At 37.3% G+C, this 17,691-nt stretch overlaps 1 protein-coding gene across 5 annotated transcripts in view; it reads left to right on the forward strand.

Annotated features, from left to right (window-relative positions):
* Positions 1–17,691, forward strand: part of LOC112649895 (phospholipid-transporting ATPase FetA-like) — a 123,538-nt gene that overhangs the window by 76,210 nt on the left and 29,637 nt on the right. For all 5 annotated transcript variants that reach the window (XM_025432442.3, XM_025432445.3, XM_025432444.3 and 2 more), the window contains 3 exons: positions 6,501–6,697; positions 9,652–9,860; positions 11,869–11,909. In XM_025432442.3, the coding sequence (XP_025288227.1) occupies positions 6,501–6,697; positions 9,652–9,860; positions 11,869–11,909 (447 nt within the window). The remainder of the gene's footprint in view (positions 1–6,500; positions 6,698–9,651; positions 9,861–11,868; positions 11,910–17,691) is intronic.

Here is a 17,691-nt window from a genome sequence, read left to right on the forward strand (position 1 = left end):
TATATTCTTGGAAATGTCTTACACAAAATAGTGCTCAACAAGTATCTTTTGAGTGGTTATTAAATGAGGAAAGTTCTTGAATTAGCGAGGTGCAGTATTTTGCTATTTTTCACCAGAACATTGTTAATGTAGTTTGATGTAATGCACTTTCATTTCTTGAAGCTGCAGCAGAAATCTTTCCTGGCTTAAACACTTCATTTTTTTTCTGCATTTTTGGAAATGTTTCTTCGGGGAAAATCTGGCAGATACAAGAAGCGTATTTAGCCAAGCTGCTTCCTGATGAGCCCAGAGCTGAGATGAAGTTTGATCCCCATTCTCTCCCCAGTGACCAGAGCTCACAGTGACAATGCTTCCTGAACCCTAGTCTATTAAGTAAGAGTATGTCTGTTGGGTAAAGAAGCAGAGTGTTAGGGATCCCTGGGTGGCTCAGTGGTTTAGCACCTGCCTTCGGCTCAGGGCGTGATCCTGGAGTCCCAGGATCCCTGCATGGAGCCTGCTTCTCCCTCTGCCTGTGTCTCTGCCTCTCTCTCTCTCTGTCTTTCATGAATAAATAAATTTTTTAAAGATCTAAAAAAAAGAAGAAGAAGAAGAAGCAGAGTGTTTGAAATTTGAGTGGTGCCAGAAATCCAGGATCTACTTTTGGGGTGAAGAACAATGAAAAGCACAGATGTGAAGGTCAAAGAATCAAGGAGTACTTTCTTTTTACCTGCTGCCTATGAAGCCTGGGAGCTCCCCTGTGACAGTGACAGCCTTACTAGTTCTCTGTCAGTTTTGTCAACAGTGATTTACTGGTATCACTTTTTGCTCAATGGAAGTCTGTCCACTCTTCTTGGTTCTGACTGGCTCTGATAATAAACAAGCAACCTCTAGGGTTTGTAGCCACAACCAATTTCTTACTTGTTTCTTACTGTAGAATGGAAGCGAGGTGAATCTTTAGAAACTATGTACCAATAAACTCCATCACAATAATAAGAGACATAGAACATCTACAAGGACTTAGAAAGCCTTGAGATGGCAGGAAAAGTTCTGGGAATGAGGAAAGAGCAAACTGTGTCCTGCCCCTGGTAGCCTCACACCGATGGACAAGTCCTGCCCTAAGGGATTTGGTCTGATAGACATAATTTTCCTTTCTGGTGGCTTAATCTGAGCAGAAAGATCTGGTCCAACAGTAAGGCAGGACATATCACTGGAAATCATGGGTAATTCTCAGTTATCCAGGCAACAGAGATGGAGTATGCTGAAGGTCCCCCTGCAATATTTTCCCACAACTTTGAAATAAATCATTTATTTTAATAATTTATAACAAATAAATTATAAATAAGTTTCTAGTTATAAATAATACTTTTTTCTAATCACTTCACCTGTCCCATTTTTTCCCGTTAGAGCTGATGATATAGGGCCTGGAAGAGTGGCAGGTAGAAAAATATGGACCCCAATTTAATGTTGGCCATATAGACTATCCAAAAAGGAATTTGATGAATTGTCAAATTCATCATTGAGGTTTGATCTAAATAATGAGGATAGCCTTGCTCCCACATGACTCATTGAAGAAAAGGATAAGAAGTAGGAATAAGATTAAGAAGGAAAGGTTTATGGCCCCAGAGAGACCATTACAAATAGCTGAACTACTCAGTATGAATCTGCATTTGGCTAGAAATAAAGGTAGGTTTTACCTTTTTTTTCTCAACCCTCCTCTGTTTTGTTCTCCCCAATCCTATTACTCACTCAACACTCAAATCTCAAATATTGAATGATACTAAGGATTTATTTTTAATTTTTTAAGTGATAAAATTAATGTTAAACACATGGCTATGTATTTAAATAATACCCTTTAAAGGTATATATTAAACAGTTTACAGATAAAATTATATAATGTGAGGGGATCCCTGGTGGCTTAGCGGTTCAGTGCCTGCCTTCAGCCGAGGGTGTGATCCTGGAGACACGAGATCGAGTCCCGTGTTGGGCTCCCTCTGTGGAGATGCTTTGCTTCTCTCACTGTCTGTGTTTCTGCCTCTCTTTCTCTCTCTGTGTCTCTCATGAATAAATAAAGAAATCTTTAAAAAATTATATAATGTGAGAAATTTGCTTAAAACAAAAGGAGAAGAGAGGGCTTGGATGAAATAAGACTGACCCTGAATTGATAGTAGTTAAAGCTGGGTGATGGGTACATAGGGATTCATTATACTATTTAAATAGCTTAATATGTGCTTGAAATTTTTCATAATAAGTTTTTTTAAAATCTCATTTTCTGAGAATAGTCTCAGACCTACTCCTCCTGCCTCTTATATTCTTCTTTTCAAAGACTTTCCCATCAAAAACACTTTTCCTGTCAGTGACTCAAAGATGAGAACTCCAGTCATCTAACAGTGGGGATGTGTTGCTTTGAGCTAGCCACACTTTGTGACAAAGAACACAGGTGTGAGGACAATTGATTAGACTTAGAGGTGGTTCAATAATAACATCACATCTATTTGCTCTAGCGGTATGTGGACATGTAATGTTAGTGGAATGTAAAATTGTACAACCACTTTGGAAAGCATTTGGCAGTTTCTTAAAAAGTTAAATATAAATTTACTGTAGGATCCAGCAATTCCACTTCTAGATGTTCACTAAGGAAATGAATATATCCATGCAAAATCTTGTTCACATATGTTCAGTGCAGCTGTTTATAATAGCCATTAACTGGAAAAACTCAAATGTCCAACAAAAGATAAATTAGTAAACAAATTGTGCAGTATCCATACAATGGAATACCATCAGTAGATGTAAAAACATACATGAATCCCAAAATAATTATGCTGAGTATATGAATCTCGTCAAAAGGAGAGCATGTACTATATGATTACATTCATATAAAATTTTTTTGATATTTTTTCATCTTTAACATATAATTGATATATAACATTGTATAGGTTTAAGGTGTACGATACTGTGATTTGATATATGTGTATATCAAATATGTAGTGAAATAATTACTACAATAAGGATATATTAACACATCCATCACCTCACAGAGTTACAGTTCTTTTGTTTATTTGGTGGTAAGAACTTTTAAGATCTACTCTCTTAGTGACTTTCAAATTGTTAGGTATAGATTGTTAGGTATAGTCACCAAGCTGTTCATTACATGTCCAGAATTTAATTGTCTTAAAACTGGAAGTTTATACTCTTTGACCATCTTCACCCCACTCCTCTTCACTTACCCTTGGCACCTGGCAACCACCAGTCTGTTCTCTGTTTTTACAATGTTTTGTTTTTGTTTTATTTTATTTTATTTTTAAAGATTTTATTTATTTATTTATTCATGAGAATATACAGAGAGGAGAGAGAGAGAGGCAGAGACACAGGCAGAGGGAGACGCAGGCTCCATGCAGGAAACCCGATGTGGGACCCAATCCTGGGGTCCAGGATCATGCTCTGGGCTAAAGGCAGTGCTAAACCACTGAGCCACCCAGGCTGCCCTTGTTTTTGTTTTAGATTCCACATATAGACTATCAGGGTATTTGTTTTTCTCTTACTCTACTTAGCATAATGCCATCAGAGTTCATCCCTGTTATCACAAATGGCTGAATTTTCTTATTTTTTATGGCTGAATAATATTCCAGTGTGTGTGTGTTCGTGTATGTGTGTGTGTGACATTTTCTTTATCTATTTATCTGTTAGTGGACACTTAGGTGACTTCCATGTCTTGGCTGTTATAAATAATGACACAGTGAACATGGAGGTGCAGATATCTTCTCAAGGCAGTGATTTAATTTCCTTTGGGTATATACTCAGAAGTGGAATTACTAGATCATATGGTAGTTCTGGTTTTAATTTTCTCAGGAGCATCTATACTGTTTTCATAGTGACTATACCAATTTACATTCCCACCAGCAGTGTACATCTTCCCTAGTACCTGTTATCTCTTGTTTTTTTTTTTTTATTATTATTATACCCATTCTAACATTCTTTGATTATACCTTTCTAAGGTGACATCTCATTGTGGTTTTGATTTGCATTTCCCTGATGATTAGTTGATTATCTTTTCATGTACCTATTGGGCATTTGAAATCTAAATATAAAATAAATATTTGAAATCTATTATCTGTGTAGGTCTTTCACCCATTTTTTAAATCAAATTATTTGGGGTTTTTTTGTTGTTGTTGTTATTTGCTATTGAGTTGTATGACTTCTATATATATATTTAATATTAACCTCTTATCAGATATGTGGTTTGCAAATATATTCTCTCCATGGATTGCCTTTTGTTTATTTCTTTTGCTGCACAGAAGCCTTTAATTTGATGTAATCCTACTTGTTTATTTTTGCTTTTGTTTCTTGTGGTTTTTGGTTGTCACATCCATAAAAGCATTGCCACTGATATCAAAGAGCTTTGCTCTGTTTTTTACCTAGGAGTTTTGTGGTTTAAGGTCTTATATTTAAGTCTTTAATCCATTTTGAGTTAATTTTTATGAGTAGTATAAGATAGAGGTTCAGTTTCATTATTTTACATATGATTATCTAGTTTTTCCAGCACCATTTATTGAGGAGTCTGCCTTTTATCCATTGCATGTTCTTACCTCCCTTGTCCAATATTGGAGATATGTGCATGGGTTTATTTCTGGACTCTTGATTATGTTCCATTGGTGTACATACCTGTGTTTATACCAGTACTATTTTGCTTAGTATAGCTTTGTAATGTAGTTTGAAATCAGGACATGTGATACATCCAGCTTTGTTTTCTTTCCCAAGATTACTTTGGCTATTCAGGATCTTTCAGGATTCCATAGAAATTTTAGGATGATTTTTTCAGTTTCTGCAAAAAAAAAAAATGCCATTGGAATCTTGATTAGGATTACATTGACTCTATAGATAGTTGTGGGTATTATGGACATTTTAACAATGTTTACTATTCCAATCCATGAACATAGAATATCTTTCCATTTATTTGTGTCTTCACTTTCTCTCATTAATGTCTAAATTCCACTGGATCATGGTGTATGATTCTTGTAATGTGTTGTTGAATTTGTTTGCTACTATTTTGTTGAGAAGTTTTACATCTATATTCATCAAGAATATTGGCTTACAGTTTTCTTTTCTTGTAGTATCCTTGTTTGGCTTTGGTACCAGGGTAATGCTGGCCTTGTAAAATGAGTTCAGAAAAGTTATCTCCTCTTCCCAAACTTCTTTTCCAATCATCATTCTCAAATTTGTCTTTTTTTTTTTTTTTTTTTTTTTTGCTTCTTTGTCCCTCTATGTCCTTTTCTCTCAACCTGATAGCAGATTGAGATTATTTGAAACTATAACCTTGGGTAAGAAGGTTTAGGGGCACCTGAGTAGCACAGTCAGTTAAGTGGCTGACTCTTGGTTTTGGTTCAGGTCATGATCTCAGGGTCGTGAGATTGAGCTCCACATCAGGTTCTGCACTTAATGCAGAGTCTGCTTGAGATTCTTTCTCCCTCTCCCTCTGCCCCTCCCGTTCCTCCTCTTCTCTCTCTTTCCCTCAAGTAAATCTTTAAAAAAAAAAATGGTGTCATCTTTAATCTGAACTTTGCCTCCAGGCTGAATCACTTTATTCAATTGGAAATAATTATTAGGCCTTGTTTGCTTAAGATCTCAATTTTATCTCTTCATCTTTGGTGTCTAAAAGCAATAGGCTTTTCCAGTCCTTTGATGACCCAAATTTCTCTCTATTCCTTTTCATTTCTGTTTATCAACTGGTCAATTACTCCCTTTGTTCAGAGGCAGCCAACACACACTAATATTCTAATTATTTCTAACCACTTCCTTCAGAGCTGTAGGCTCAGGAAGCACATGATCTGTCCTCCAGTTTTACCAAATCTTTACTAGAGACATAATTGCCATATTTTCAGCCTTTTTATCCATTTCCTTACCACCCACCTACCTCCAACTGTTAAGCCATTGCTACGTATTCTAGACTTTGGCTAAAACTGCACCTAACTTCAATAATGGAATGATTGAAAACTTGGGTTCTGGAACTGTTTTAAAACCTGTCCCCTCAGCCTGCCTGGTTGGCTCAGCCAGAGGAACATGTGACTTTTGCTCTTGGAGTCATGAGCTCAATCCCTACATTGGGTGTAGAGATTACTAAAATAAATAAATAAATAAATAAACAAACCTGTCTCTCCTAGTTAGTAGCTAAGTGACATGAAGCAAAATACTTTTCTACTCTTAATATCAAGTTCTTCATATATTACTAAAAGATAGGTATTATAAATATTAAATAATATATGTAAAGTTCTTAGCACAGTTCCTGATACTTCATTGGTATTTAATATAGTTTAGTTACTTTTATCTCCCTTCAAGATCTCAAAGATGGCTCCTGCTAGGCTTTCTTTTCATCCAGTACGCTACTGCCTAAAGCCTATGACCTATAGGGCCCCCCTGACCTCAAAGAACAGAGGGAAGTTTGTTGAGAGATAAGTCTCCAAAAGGTAGATCTGAAGCACCATATACCTTGGATGAAATGTTAATTTAATTCTTTTTTTGATTTCCAGATTTTCCTGTTTTTAGGCAGCATGTGTTTTATCCTAGCAATTGGACATGGCATTTGGGAGCACAAGAAAGGCTACTACTTCCAGAGTTTTCTGCCATGGAAAAAATATGTGTCTTCATCAGTTGCCTCTGCCATCCTCATATTCTGGTCCTACTTCATTATTCTCAACACTATGGTGCCCATTTCCCTTTATGTCAGGTAGGCTTTTTTTGACTACTTTGTGTTATAGGGGGAGGGAGCTGACTTTACACTTCCTGCTTAATTCCCCAAATAGAGTGCGTTAAGAAACATTTTTAAAGAAAGCATAGATGGTGTGCTCCTTAACTCTTTACTTTCCACAGTGCTGAGTGTATAAAACACTCTGAGAAATGTCTAGAGATAGGGTTTCCTGGGTGGCACAGTCAGTTAGTATCTGACTCTTGGTTTCAGCTCAGGTCATGATCTCAGGGTCCTGAGATTGAGCCCCACATGTGGCTCCACCCTCAGTGTGGAGTCTACTTGGGATTCTCTCTCTCTCTCCCTCCTGCTTTGTGCTTGCTCTCACTCTCTTTCTCTCTGAAATAAATAAATAAACGCCCGGCTGAAAGATGGCTGTAACCACTAGGCAGCCACAGCCCAGAGGGACCTAAAGGACTTGATGTTTCCCTCTGTTCCCCAGGGCACGACCTCCTTACTATAAAGCCAGTTAGTCTGCACCCTAGACTGGATTTATTCAGTGTTGTTCCTCTCCATTGTATTGCTCTCCTGGGATATGTCATCTATGCATCAACAGTAGCCATATGACAACAACTAAGCAAGGACTACCAAGACAAAATCTTGGGGATGAATGAAAATTTGTAATTCCTCTAGATTTAATTCTGTGCACATAGTTCCTTACCTGATGCTTATCTGGCACATGTCTAGATTTAAAGTAAAATCCATTATGCAAGATTTCCAAAAAAAAAAAAAAACCAAAATAAAATAAATAAATCTTAAAAAAAAGATAATAAGAAACTGCCAAACTTCTTGTCCAAGTGCTTAAAAAAATGTCTAGAGATTGTATTAAGTACTTTCCATATCCAGAATACTGTGCTAGATACTATGTGAGTTAAACAAAAAGAAAATTGTCCCTGCCCTCAAATAGCTTATAATGTAAATGGCTAAATAAGACATATAAACATATGCGATAATTAGAAAAAATGCACAAAAATTTGGTGATGTTGAAGCACAAACCAGGCAGCCCCTAGTTAATCAGTGAGATAGGTTCCAAACATTCATTTGTAAATCAGTTCATCAGAACTCACAATTTGTTTTCCCGTAGAAACAATGTGGCAAATGGTAGGTAAGTATAATTATGACCTAAATTCTGGTTTCTAAAAGTTGGAGAAGAGGGGCACCTGGGTAGCTCAGTTGGTTAGGTGTTTGGCTCAGGTCATGATCCCGGAGACCTGGGATCAAGCCCCACATCGAGCTCCCCGCTTAGTGAGAGAGTCTGCTTCTCCCTCTTCCTCTGCTTATGCTCTTTCTCTCTCTCTCTCTCAAATAAATAAATAAAATCTTTTTAAAAAATAGTTGAATAAAAGAAGGATGTTTCCTCCTCTTTTTCATGAGCAAAAATTTGAAATAGGTAAAAGAAATCTTTGATCTCCTTTTTCTGTTTTCAACATTCCCTTTCACATACGCACACCCAGACATGTTTTCGCATCCTTCTTCCCAAGTTTCTTAAACTCTGCTCTGTGACATTCCAATCTTAAAAGTACCATAAACGACTATCTTATTAATTTAATATTGATTAAGCACGTACTATGTGCCAAGCACTATATTAGGTGCTAGAATAGAAATGTGAATAATAAGGCAACTGTTTCTCTAGATAAACATGTAGACATGGAAACAAATACTTAAATAATTATGGTACAATATGGAAAATGATGTAATAGAAATATGTATGGGAATGCTATGGGAGACTAGAAAAGGAATGGGTTGGTTCTACCTGGAACCTTGGGGGGTTACAGAAAAAGTAATAAACTGGTATTTGAGAAAAGAGTAGAATTCACCAAGTATAAAATAACAAAACAATATTGTAAACAGGAAGATCAGCATGTAGGAAGGTTTGGTATTTTTTAAAAGCTTGATCTGGTCATAGAACAAGTGAGTAGCCTAGGCTAAAGTGTTAGATGGCCTTAAATGCCAGGCCAGGCAGTTTGGATTTTATCCTAAAAGCAGCAAAGATCTTTCTAAGGAAAGAAATAATATGACTAAATGTTTGATTTTAGATAAATTGCTATGATGGTTAGTATAGCAAAGGAAGGGAGGGATCAAGATTCAATGCATAAGGTCTAGTAGTCAATAATGCAGGCTAGAGCCCACCTACCTCCCCTAAGTTAAAAAATCATGTTGCTCAATGCAGCTGTCTCTTAGAAGCAACCTGAACAAACACACATTAAGCATGAATGATGATAGGAAGGAGGCCCCTTTAAAATCTTAACTGTTTTAAAATGCAGATGCTTGATAACCATAAAAAATCTATAATGTACCTTATTTGGAACAGATGAGGAATCTGACAAAGACAATAGGGAAAATTCAGATAAAGTGAAGAGGACACTTTTGAGGGTGGGAAAGAGGGAGAAGCTACCCCACAGGCAGATTAGGTCAGCCAGGAAATTTATCAGAAGGTCTGCTTCCATAGCTGTTTCTGATTTTCACAGATCCTTCTCTTCTTCTGAAACAAAGAAGCTTCTAAGTGTTTCAAGTTTCCCTCTCTTCCTCACCAGTGGATTAACATGACAGCCACAGTAATCCTCTAATTAGACCTAGGCAGCCTTTTGTTAGTTAATTCTTAATTCTATCAGGCCTTGTATTACTGTAGAAATTCAAAATATTTTACTTTTCCTGGGTATGTTTTGAAAGAAGAAAGAATGAAAGGAGGCTTATGCCCCAACAAAAGTAATCAGGTATGCCTCAGGTAGGAAAGCCCTGAATAATGATCAAAATCAGAATTATATTGGGTTGGCTGGTGGGAAGGATCCTTCAAAATCCATGGTAGGTTCCCAAGGAAGATATTCTGATTTTCAGATGCTCACCCTGACCTATCACAGGACTATTAAGAAGGAAACCAGGATGATGTATTTGATCTGTTCTAATGCAGGACCCTTCTTTTCTTGCTTTCTTTATAGTGTTGAGATAATAAGATTGGGCAACAGTTGCTATATCAACTGGGATCGGAAGATGTTTTATGCACCAAAGAACACACCAGCACGGGCTCGCACCACCACTCTTAATGAAGAGCTCGGCCAGGTCAAATACGTGTTCTCTGACAAAACAGGAACCCTGACTCAGAACATCATGGTTTTCAATAAGTGTTCTATTAATGGGATATTCTACGGTATGCATGTCTTCCTGATTTCCCTGAGTCCTCGGGAAATTCTGCTTTGCAAATTGTTTTCAGGACTAATCTACCTCTAAATCTATATGCTTCTGAAATTCACATTTACCTCTTATTCTCACAACCTTCTCTATTCACTAGGCAAAGATCGCCTACTCTATTCAGTTGCTTACCAAAAAGTATTTATTTAACACCTTATAGAAGTAATCCATTGTGTTGGACATTGGAAATACCAAGATGTACAAGACTTAATCTCTGTCCTCAGAGAAATTCCTGATGTCTTGAGAGTATCAGTTCACTCGCTTATTAAATCAGACAGAGAAACCAGCATATTGTTGAAGCTGCTAATCTCCTGGTTCCCCTTTTGACCAATAATCAGTCTTGAGAGAAGCCATCAAAGGATAGTCATTTTGGTCAGTGTCTCTGATGACCAATTCCATATTCATTTCATGCCTTAAGCATAAATTTATTTTTGTGACAATGTTAAGTCTTCTAGTATGTGAACATTCATGCCCAGTGCACTAACTAGCTGAGAAGGGTGATTACCTCTAAAAAGCTAAAGCACATGGGACATTCTTCTGGGGTGATGAAAAAGCTTTGAAACTAGAGAGATGTGTAGTTACACATTGTGGATGCACTAGCTGCCTCTGAATTGTACCCTTTAAAATGGCTAATTGTATGTTATGTGTATTTTACCTCAATTAAAAAAATGGGATTCCTGGGTGGCGCAGCGGTTTGGCGCCTGCCTTTGGCCCAGGGCAGGATCCTGGAGACCCGGGATCGAGTCCCACGTCAGGCTCCCGGTGCATGGAGCCTGCTTCTCCCTCTGCCTGTGTCTCTGCCTCTCTCTCTCTCTCTCTCTCTCTCTCTGTGACTATCATAAATAAATAAAGAAAAAAATTTAAAAAAAAAAAAAAACTTAAAAATTTAAGGTTAAAAAAAGCTAGCGCACTCTACTATTTCCTGTTATCCCTGTCAAACAAGTTTTCATATGTATAAATTCTGAAAGCCTATTTTTAGATGAGTTGATTTGAGTGAGGATCTTAATTCCTTGGCTCATTGTAAGATGTGACAATATACTGGATAAAGTTGAAAGGGCCATGAGTGTTTCTGTGTGTGGTTGACATCAGACTGTCTTCCACCACCATTCTGTCTGTACTATCTCCTAGCCAAGAATTCTAAACATTCTTGCACTATTTTCATATCTCTTCTAGGTAACTTTTCTGATTGGAAGTCTTCCTGAGGTAGAAGGTCTTTCCAAGATCCAGCGATAACTTCCAACCTAACCTCACTTGCACTTAAGATAGAAGAATTGGGGCCCAAGAAAATGACCTTTTCTTACTATTGGCTTGGGGAGTAGATCATATCAGGGCACAGAGGACTAGGTGGCCTGAGGGTATTCGAAGTAGCTTGACTGGAAGTCTAGGATGATAGAATCAGAAGAAATAAGCTGTTTCCTAGGTTTATTCCTCTCAAAAAATTGAAAACAGGGATTCAAACAGATAGATCTATGCTGACATTCATTGCAGCATTTTTCACAATAGCCCAAAGGTAAAAACAACCATGTTTCCAACATCAGTTGAATGGATAAACAAATTGCAGTATATCCGTGCATAGGAATATTATTCAGTCATAAAAAGTAATGAAGTTCTGAGACATGCTCCAACATGAATGATTCTTGAAAACTTTATGTTAAGTGAAATAAACCAAACACAAAAGGAAATATTGCATGATTCTACTTACATGAAATATCTAGAATAGACAAATTCACAGAGACAAAAAGTAGAGTTCACCACAGACTGGGAGGAATTGGAGACTTTCTGTTTAGGATGCTAAACAAAGTTTGGAAATATGTAATGGTGATTGTTGCACATTGTGAATGTAATTAATGCCACTGAATTGTACACTAAAAAAGGATTAAAATTTTATATATATTTTACCACACAACAAAATTTAAACCTTTCTCTAAAACCCTTGTCAAGTCTCTGTTTTATTTCCTTACCAACAGGTGGTGGCTATAAGAATGAACAGAATGTGGATGTCTCTGATGTGAGTGATTAAAGCTCCCTGCAAGGGGGATCCCTGGGTGGCTTAGGGGTTTGGCACCTGCCTTTGGCCCAGGCATGATCCTGGAGTCCCAGGATCAAGTCCCACATCGGGCTCCTTGCATGGAGCCTGCTTCTCCCTCTGCCTGTGTCTCTGCCTCTCTCTCTCTGTCTCTCATGAATAAATGAATAAAATCTTAAAAAAAAAAAAAGCTCCCTGTGAAATGCATGTGGTTGCTGAGGCCATGCTGCATAGCAGCATCTTTGACACAAATTGGGAGTCCCTTAGCCCCTGAAATAGTAAAGTTTTTATTGACCCCAAAATATCAGAAAGCATTATATTAAGTGGCCTATGTCTATTTGAGGGTATTTGGATTCATGTTTTAAAATGAAAATAATGGGGCAGCCCCGGTGGTGCAGCTGTTTAGCGCCGCCTGCAGCCCAGAGTGTGATCCTGGGGACCCAGGATCAAGTCCCACATCAGGCTCCTTGCATGAAGCCTGCTTCTCCCTCTGCCTGTGTCTCAGCCTCTCTCTCTGTGTGTGTGTCTCTCATGAATAAATAAATAAAATCTTTAAAAAAATAAAAATAAAAATAAAATAAAATGAAAATAATGTTCTTGGTTTTTTTCTGTTTAAAAGATAAAATCTATGCTCAGTAAGTCCAAACAATACAGAAATGTATGAAGAAAAAGTTTAAATTACTCAATCCCTTGTAGAAAACCAATGTAAAATTTGGGAATATATTCTTTCAGATAGTTTTCATGTGTATATATGCATACATGTATACATAGAGATCTGATGATAGATATATGGAGGATGGGAGAGAGGTGGGAAGAAAGAAAATGGGAGGGAAAAAAAGGAAGGAAGAGGAAACATTATAGCATGTTTTCAGCTTCCTTTTTATTTACTGGTTATATATTGTAGTCTTCTTTCCATGTCCATAAATTTAGGTCTATAAAAAAAATTTAGGTCTCTAACATCATTTTGAAAGAGTGGCATATCCAGTTGTGTTGGTGTACCTTAATTTATTTAACTAATCCCCTATTTTTGTTTCATTTTCTTTTGCTAACATAAATACCATTTGTGGAAAGAGCCCTGGTACATACATTTTTTTGTCTCTTCTGATAATTATTTCCTTAGAATAAAGTCCTAGAAGTGAAGTTTACTTGTGAAAGGGTAGCTGCATTTTTTTTTAATTTTTATTTATTTATGATAGTCACAGAGAGAGAGAGAGAGGCACAGAGACACAGGCAGAGGGAGAAGCAGGCTCCATGCACCGGGAGCCTGATGTGGGATTCGATCCCGGGTCTCCAGGATCGCGCCCTGGGCCAAAGGCAGGCGCCAAACCGCTGCGCCACCCAGGGATCCCTTAATGCACTTAATATTGCCATATTGCTCTCTAGATAGATTACATAAATTTATAATCCCACCAAAAATATATGAGAATTCTTTTTTCCCCACATCCTTATCAGTACTGGATATTAATAATCCTTTAATCTTTAGAAATTTAATTGGTGCAAAATGGCATCTCATGTAACTTACCTTTCTTTGATCACTAATCAGGTTGAATCATTTTTTGTGTTTATTTTCCTTCCTCTACCCACTTTATTTCCTATTTATAGTTATTTTGTGAGTCACCTGTTCATATTATTTGCCCTTTTTTCTTATTTGAAAGTACTCTGTATATAGTAAAAAATAATAGCTCTTCTTTTGGCACATACATTACAGTTACTTTCCCCATTTTTGTCTTTTGTTTTTTGTTTATATATTTTTTTCTGTGTAGAAGTTTCTAATATATGTGATCGAATCTGTCCGTCTTTTTAGGATTTGTGCTTTTAAGGATTTATAGCTTTAGGATTTGTGACATATTCAATAGTCCTAACCCACACAATTATAAAAATATCTTCCTTTTCATTCTTTTCTCTTTCTAACTAGTTCATTTTGACTATTTTCTGCAGTATGGGATCTCAGCTTTTGTTTATGGATTTGATTTTAACATCCCTTCATAGGGCTTTCTCTGTTACCTTCATGGTACTCCTCACTCTATCCCTTTCCTTCTAGAACCAATTCTATACCCTCAGCCACTTGACTTATGTACCAAATAGCTAACTCCAGCTCCCAACTACTGCCTCATCCATATCTATCCAAAGAGATTGGAAAAGGGAAAGAAAATCCTTTTTTTGTTTTGTTTTGTTTTGCCTTCAGTCTTCTTCCAGGCACTCTGATAATGACCTTGGTAATATAAACAAAGTTATAGTTTGTAGAGAGTAAGTACTTATTCTGGAGTTTCTTTCCACTACCTCTTCTTTCCATTACTGACTAACCATAACATGTTTTCCACTGGATCAGTAGAATCTTTGTTCTCTTATAAACAAGCTTACCTATAGACTTAGTTCTTCATTAAAAAAATGCTTTTTTCTCCCTGCCTTGATTCAAACATGAATTTCCCTGAGAACATCCCTTTTCTTCCATCTCTCCTATTCCACATACCAAAAGCCTGAAAATACTGCCTTCATTATCCTGTACCACTTTTAAACCATTACTTTTTCTTCCTCATATAGTCTTTCCTCCTGTGATGCTTATGACTTCTGCCAATACTCCTTTTTCATTCTTCTTGTCGTTGACATCTACACAGCCTCTGGCTTCTTCACCTCATTCACTGAGGACTTTGAAACTTGGCTCCTATTCTCCCTCTCCACTCAATCCCTACTATTATCTTAGGTAGTGTTGGCTTCTTTTATGCAAGATCTATCACCGTGGATGATTTCAGATGTCTGAAAAAATATGTCTTTCAGGTGATCTCTTGTACTCAAAAAACCTTAATCTCCCATTTCCACGTCACCATCCAGAATGGTACTCCCTTGTCATGATCTCTGATCACACACTTTATTTGTCCATCCCTATTGGTACTTGACTCCTGCTATGCCTGCTTTCTTATCTTAGGAAGATTTACAAACCCTCAACTCTCTTTTTCTCCAGTCTGTCAATCCTTCATGACTTGACTTCCTTTCCTTTCTTGCCCCCTGTCCGTACCAAGATCATAAACATTCTCAATACCTTACTACTCCTTGTTCTCTTTAATCACCAAGCAAATCTCATCTTTTAAGTAACCAAACCTCTGTTCCTAATCTCAGAGTACCAAGCAGTTTTTGGAGGTCAGAGACTCATTAAAAACTCGGAGACTCCAACAACTTCTAGGCTTCCAGTGCCACTTGGATGATTTTTTACTAATTTGTGATCAGCTTCATACTTAATTCTGCACATTAACTATTAAAGAATTCACCACTCTCAGGCCTTCTACCATGCCCCTGTCTACCCTCAATATGCAGCAGATGATAGTCTTCAACTTTACTGAGAAAAATTCCAACTATCAGCTAAATACCCTTTTCCATTCATAAATAGCCTACGTTTACATCCCCGGAAAGGGTATCACTTTTTCTTTCAATACTCATCTCTGTATTCTAGATTCCATCCCTTCCTACTTCAGCAGGAACCTCCTATGTTCTCCTTCTTAATACCTGAAACTTATCTTCCTATGTGGTTTTTTCACCTCAGTTCAAGTTTTCCCTTTCTTTAAAAAAATACTTAGCACATCCATAAAATGGAATATTATTCAGCAGTAAAAAGAAATGAACTATCAAGCCACACACAGACACAAAAGGAAGAACTTTAAATGCATATTGCTAGGGATGCCTGGGTGGCTCAGTGGTTGAGTATCTGCCTTTGATTCAGGTCGTGATCCTGGGGTACTGAGATTGAGTCCCACATCACGCTCCCTGCTGAAAGCTTGCTTCTCTCCCTCTGCCTATGTCTCTGCCTCTCTCTGTGTGTCTCTCATGAATAAATAAACAAAATCTTTTAAAATATGCATATTGTTAAATGAAAGAAGCCAAACTGAAAAGGCTATATATACTGTATGATTCCAACTATATGACATTCTGGAAAGGGTAAAACAGTAAAGACAGTAAAAAGATCAGTGGTTGCCAGGGGTTTAGGGAGAGGTGGAGAGAGAGATGAAGCATTGGTGCACCGGAGATTTTTAGGGCAGTGAAACTATTCTGTGTGATATTATCATGGTGGATTAATTACAATATGCATGTTTCAAAACCCATAGAATTATACAATGCAGAATAAATTCTAATGTAAACGATAGACTTTAGTTCATACTAATGTATCAATATTGGTTCCTCAATTGTAACAAATGTGCTACACTAATGTGGGATATTGGAGTAGAAAGGAGAGAGTATAACGAACTCCATGTACTTCTGCTCAATTTTTCTATAACCTAAGACTATTTTAAAAAAGACTTAATTTAGAGGTGCCTGGGTGGCTCAGTGGTTGAGCATCTGCCTTCAGCTCAGGATGCGATCCCAGGATCAAATCCTGCATTGGGCTCTCTGCAGGGAGCCTGCTTGTCCCTCTGCCTGTGTCTCTGCCTCTCTGTGTGTCTCTCATGAATAAATAAATAAAATCTTTAAAAATAAATAAATAGATAAAAATAAAAAGACTATTAATTTAAAATAAAATAGTTAAAATAACCCTTAGTCCATTAGCCAGAGGCAACCAGTAATAATAATTTTTATATTTTACTTTATTCATATATTTTTAAAAGCACTTAGAGCGATTCCTGCATTACCCTCTGGCCATTACCTGTCTCCATCAGTCCAAAATACTTACTGAGCATCAACCATATGTCAGACTTTGAGTAAATATTAGTGGTTGGAGGAAAACAAAAGAGACTTGTTCCCTACCTTCAAAGACTTGGCCTACTCAAGGAGGAGCCATATAAGTAAACAGGCAATTACAGAGATCTCTAACTCCTCACCTTTCTTTCATTCTTCAACCTACTCTCTGTAATCAGACTCTGTCCTGTCATATCCACTGAAACTATCCTAGCCAAGGTCACTAATGACTACCTTGCTCTTATGTCCTTACCCAACTTCTCTGCAGATTTTAACACTTAAACTCCACTTTTTCTTAAAGTTTTCTTGTCCATTGGCTTCTGTTAAATAATGCTTGTTTTTTTCTTCCTATTTGATTGCTTTTTCCTATCAGCTTGGCCATAGGTACTGGTGTTCTTCAAGCCTCTCTTATTGAACCTCTTCCCCATCTGTATAATTCCCCTGAATAATCTCATGTATTTACATGGCTTTAGCTACCACCTACTTACTAATGACCTCCAAATCCATCTATCCAAGGAATCCTTTGTAGCTCTCTCCCACCCACAGCCAAAACTAAAAATATTTTATAAAAACTGTCTATAGCTATGTCACAGCACCTCAAGGAGTTTCCTCAGTTGCCACCTCTACCCTCCATTCTGAATCCCCTTCCTCTCACCTGATATCCCAGTTTCCATCCTTTTGTCTAGTACCTGGATTTGCCTTTCAACCTTAACTGGATGTTTGATTTCAGTTTCAGAATTATGCATAAATGCTGCCTCTCAGATTGTGCTATACTGCAGCTCCAAGCCCACCCTGCCTCACTCCTGTATCCAGCCAGGTCCAATGTTCTCAAACATTACTTGTCTGGAAGGGGAGATTAGAAACCAGCTCAGACATCTTACCTAAGCTTCAAAACTATATACGTCTACTTTCATTGCTATCTGTAAGTCCTTCAAGTATCTCCAATTCAGCCTGTCAAAAACTTCTTCCTGATAGGTATCCTATCTCAGTGAATAGTGTTATCATCTATCCAGGGGCCCAATTAGAAATATAAATTTTTCTTAACTCTTTGCCTCTGTCACCCCTCATACCATGTTGTATCAATTCTACCTTCCTATATTTT

Source organism: Canis lupus, chromosome 11, assembly GCF_003254725.2.
Source record: "Canis lupus dingo isolate Sandy chromosome 11, ASM325472v2, whole genome shotgun sequence".
NCBI lineage: Eukaryota > Metazoa > Chordata > Mammalia > Carnivora > Canidae > Canis > Canis lupus.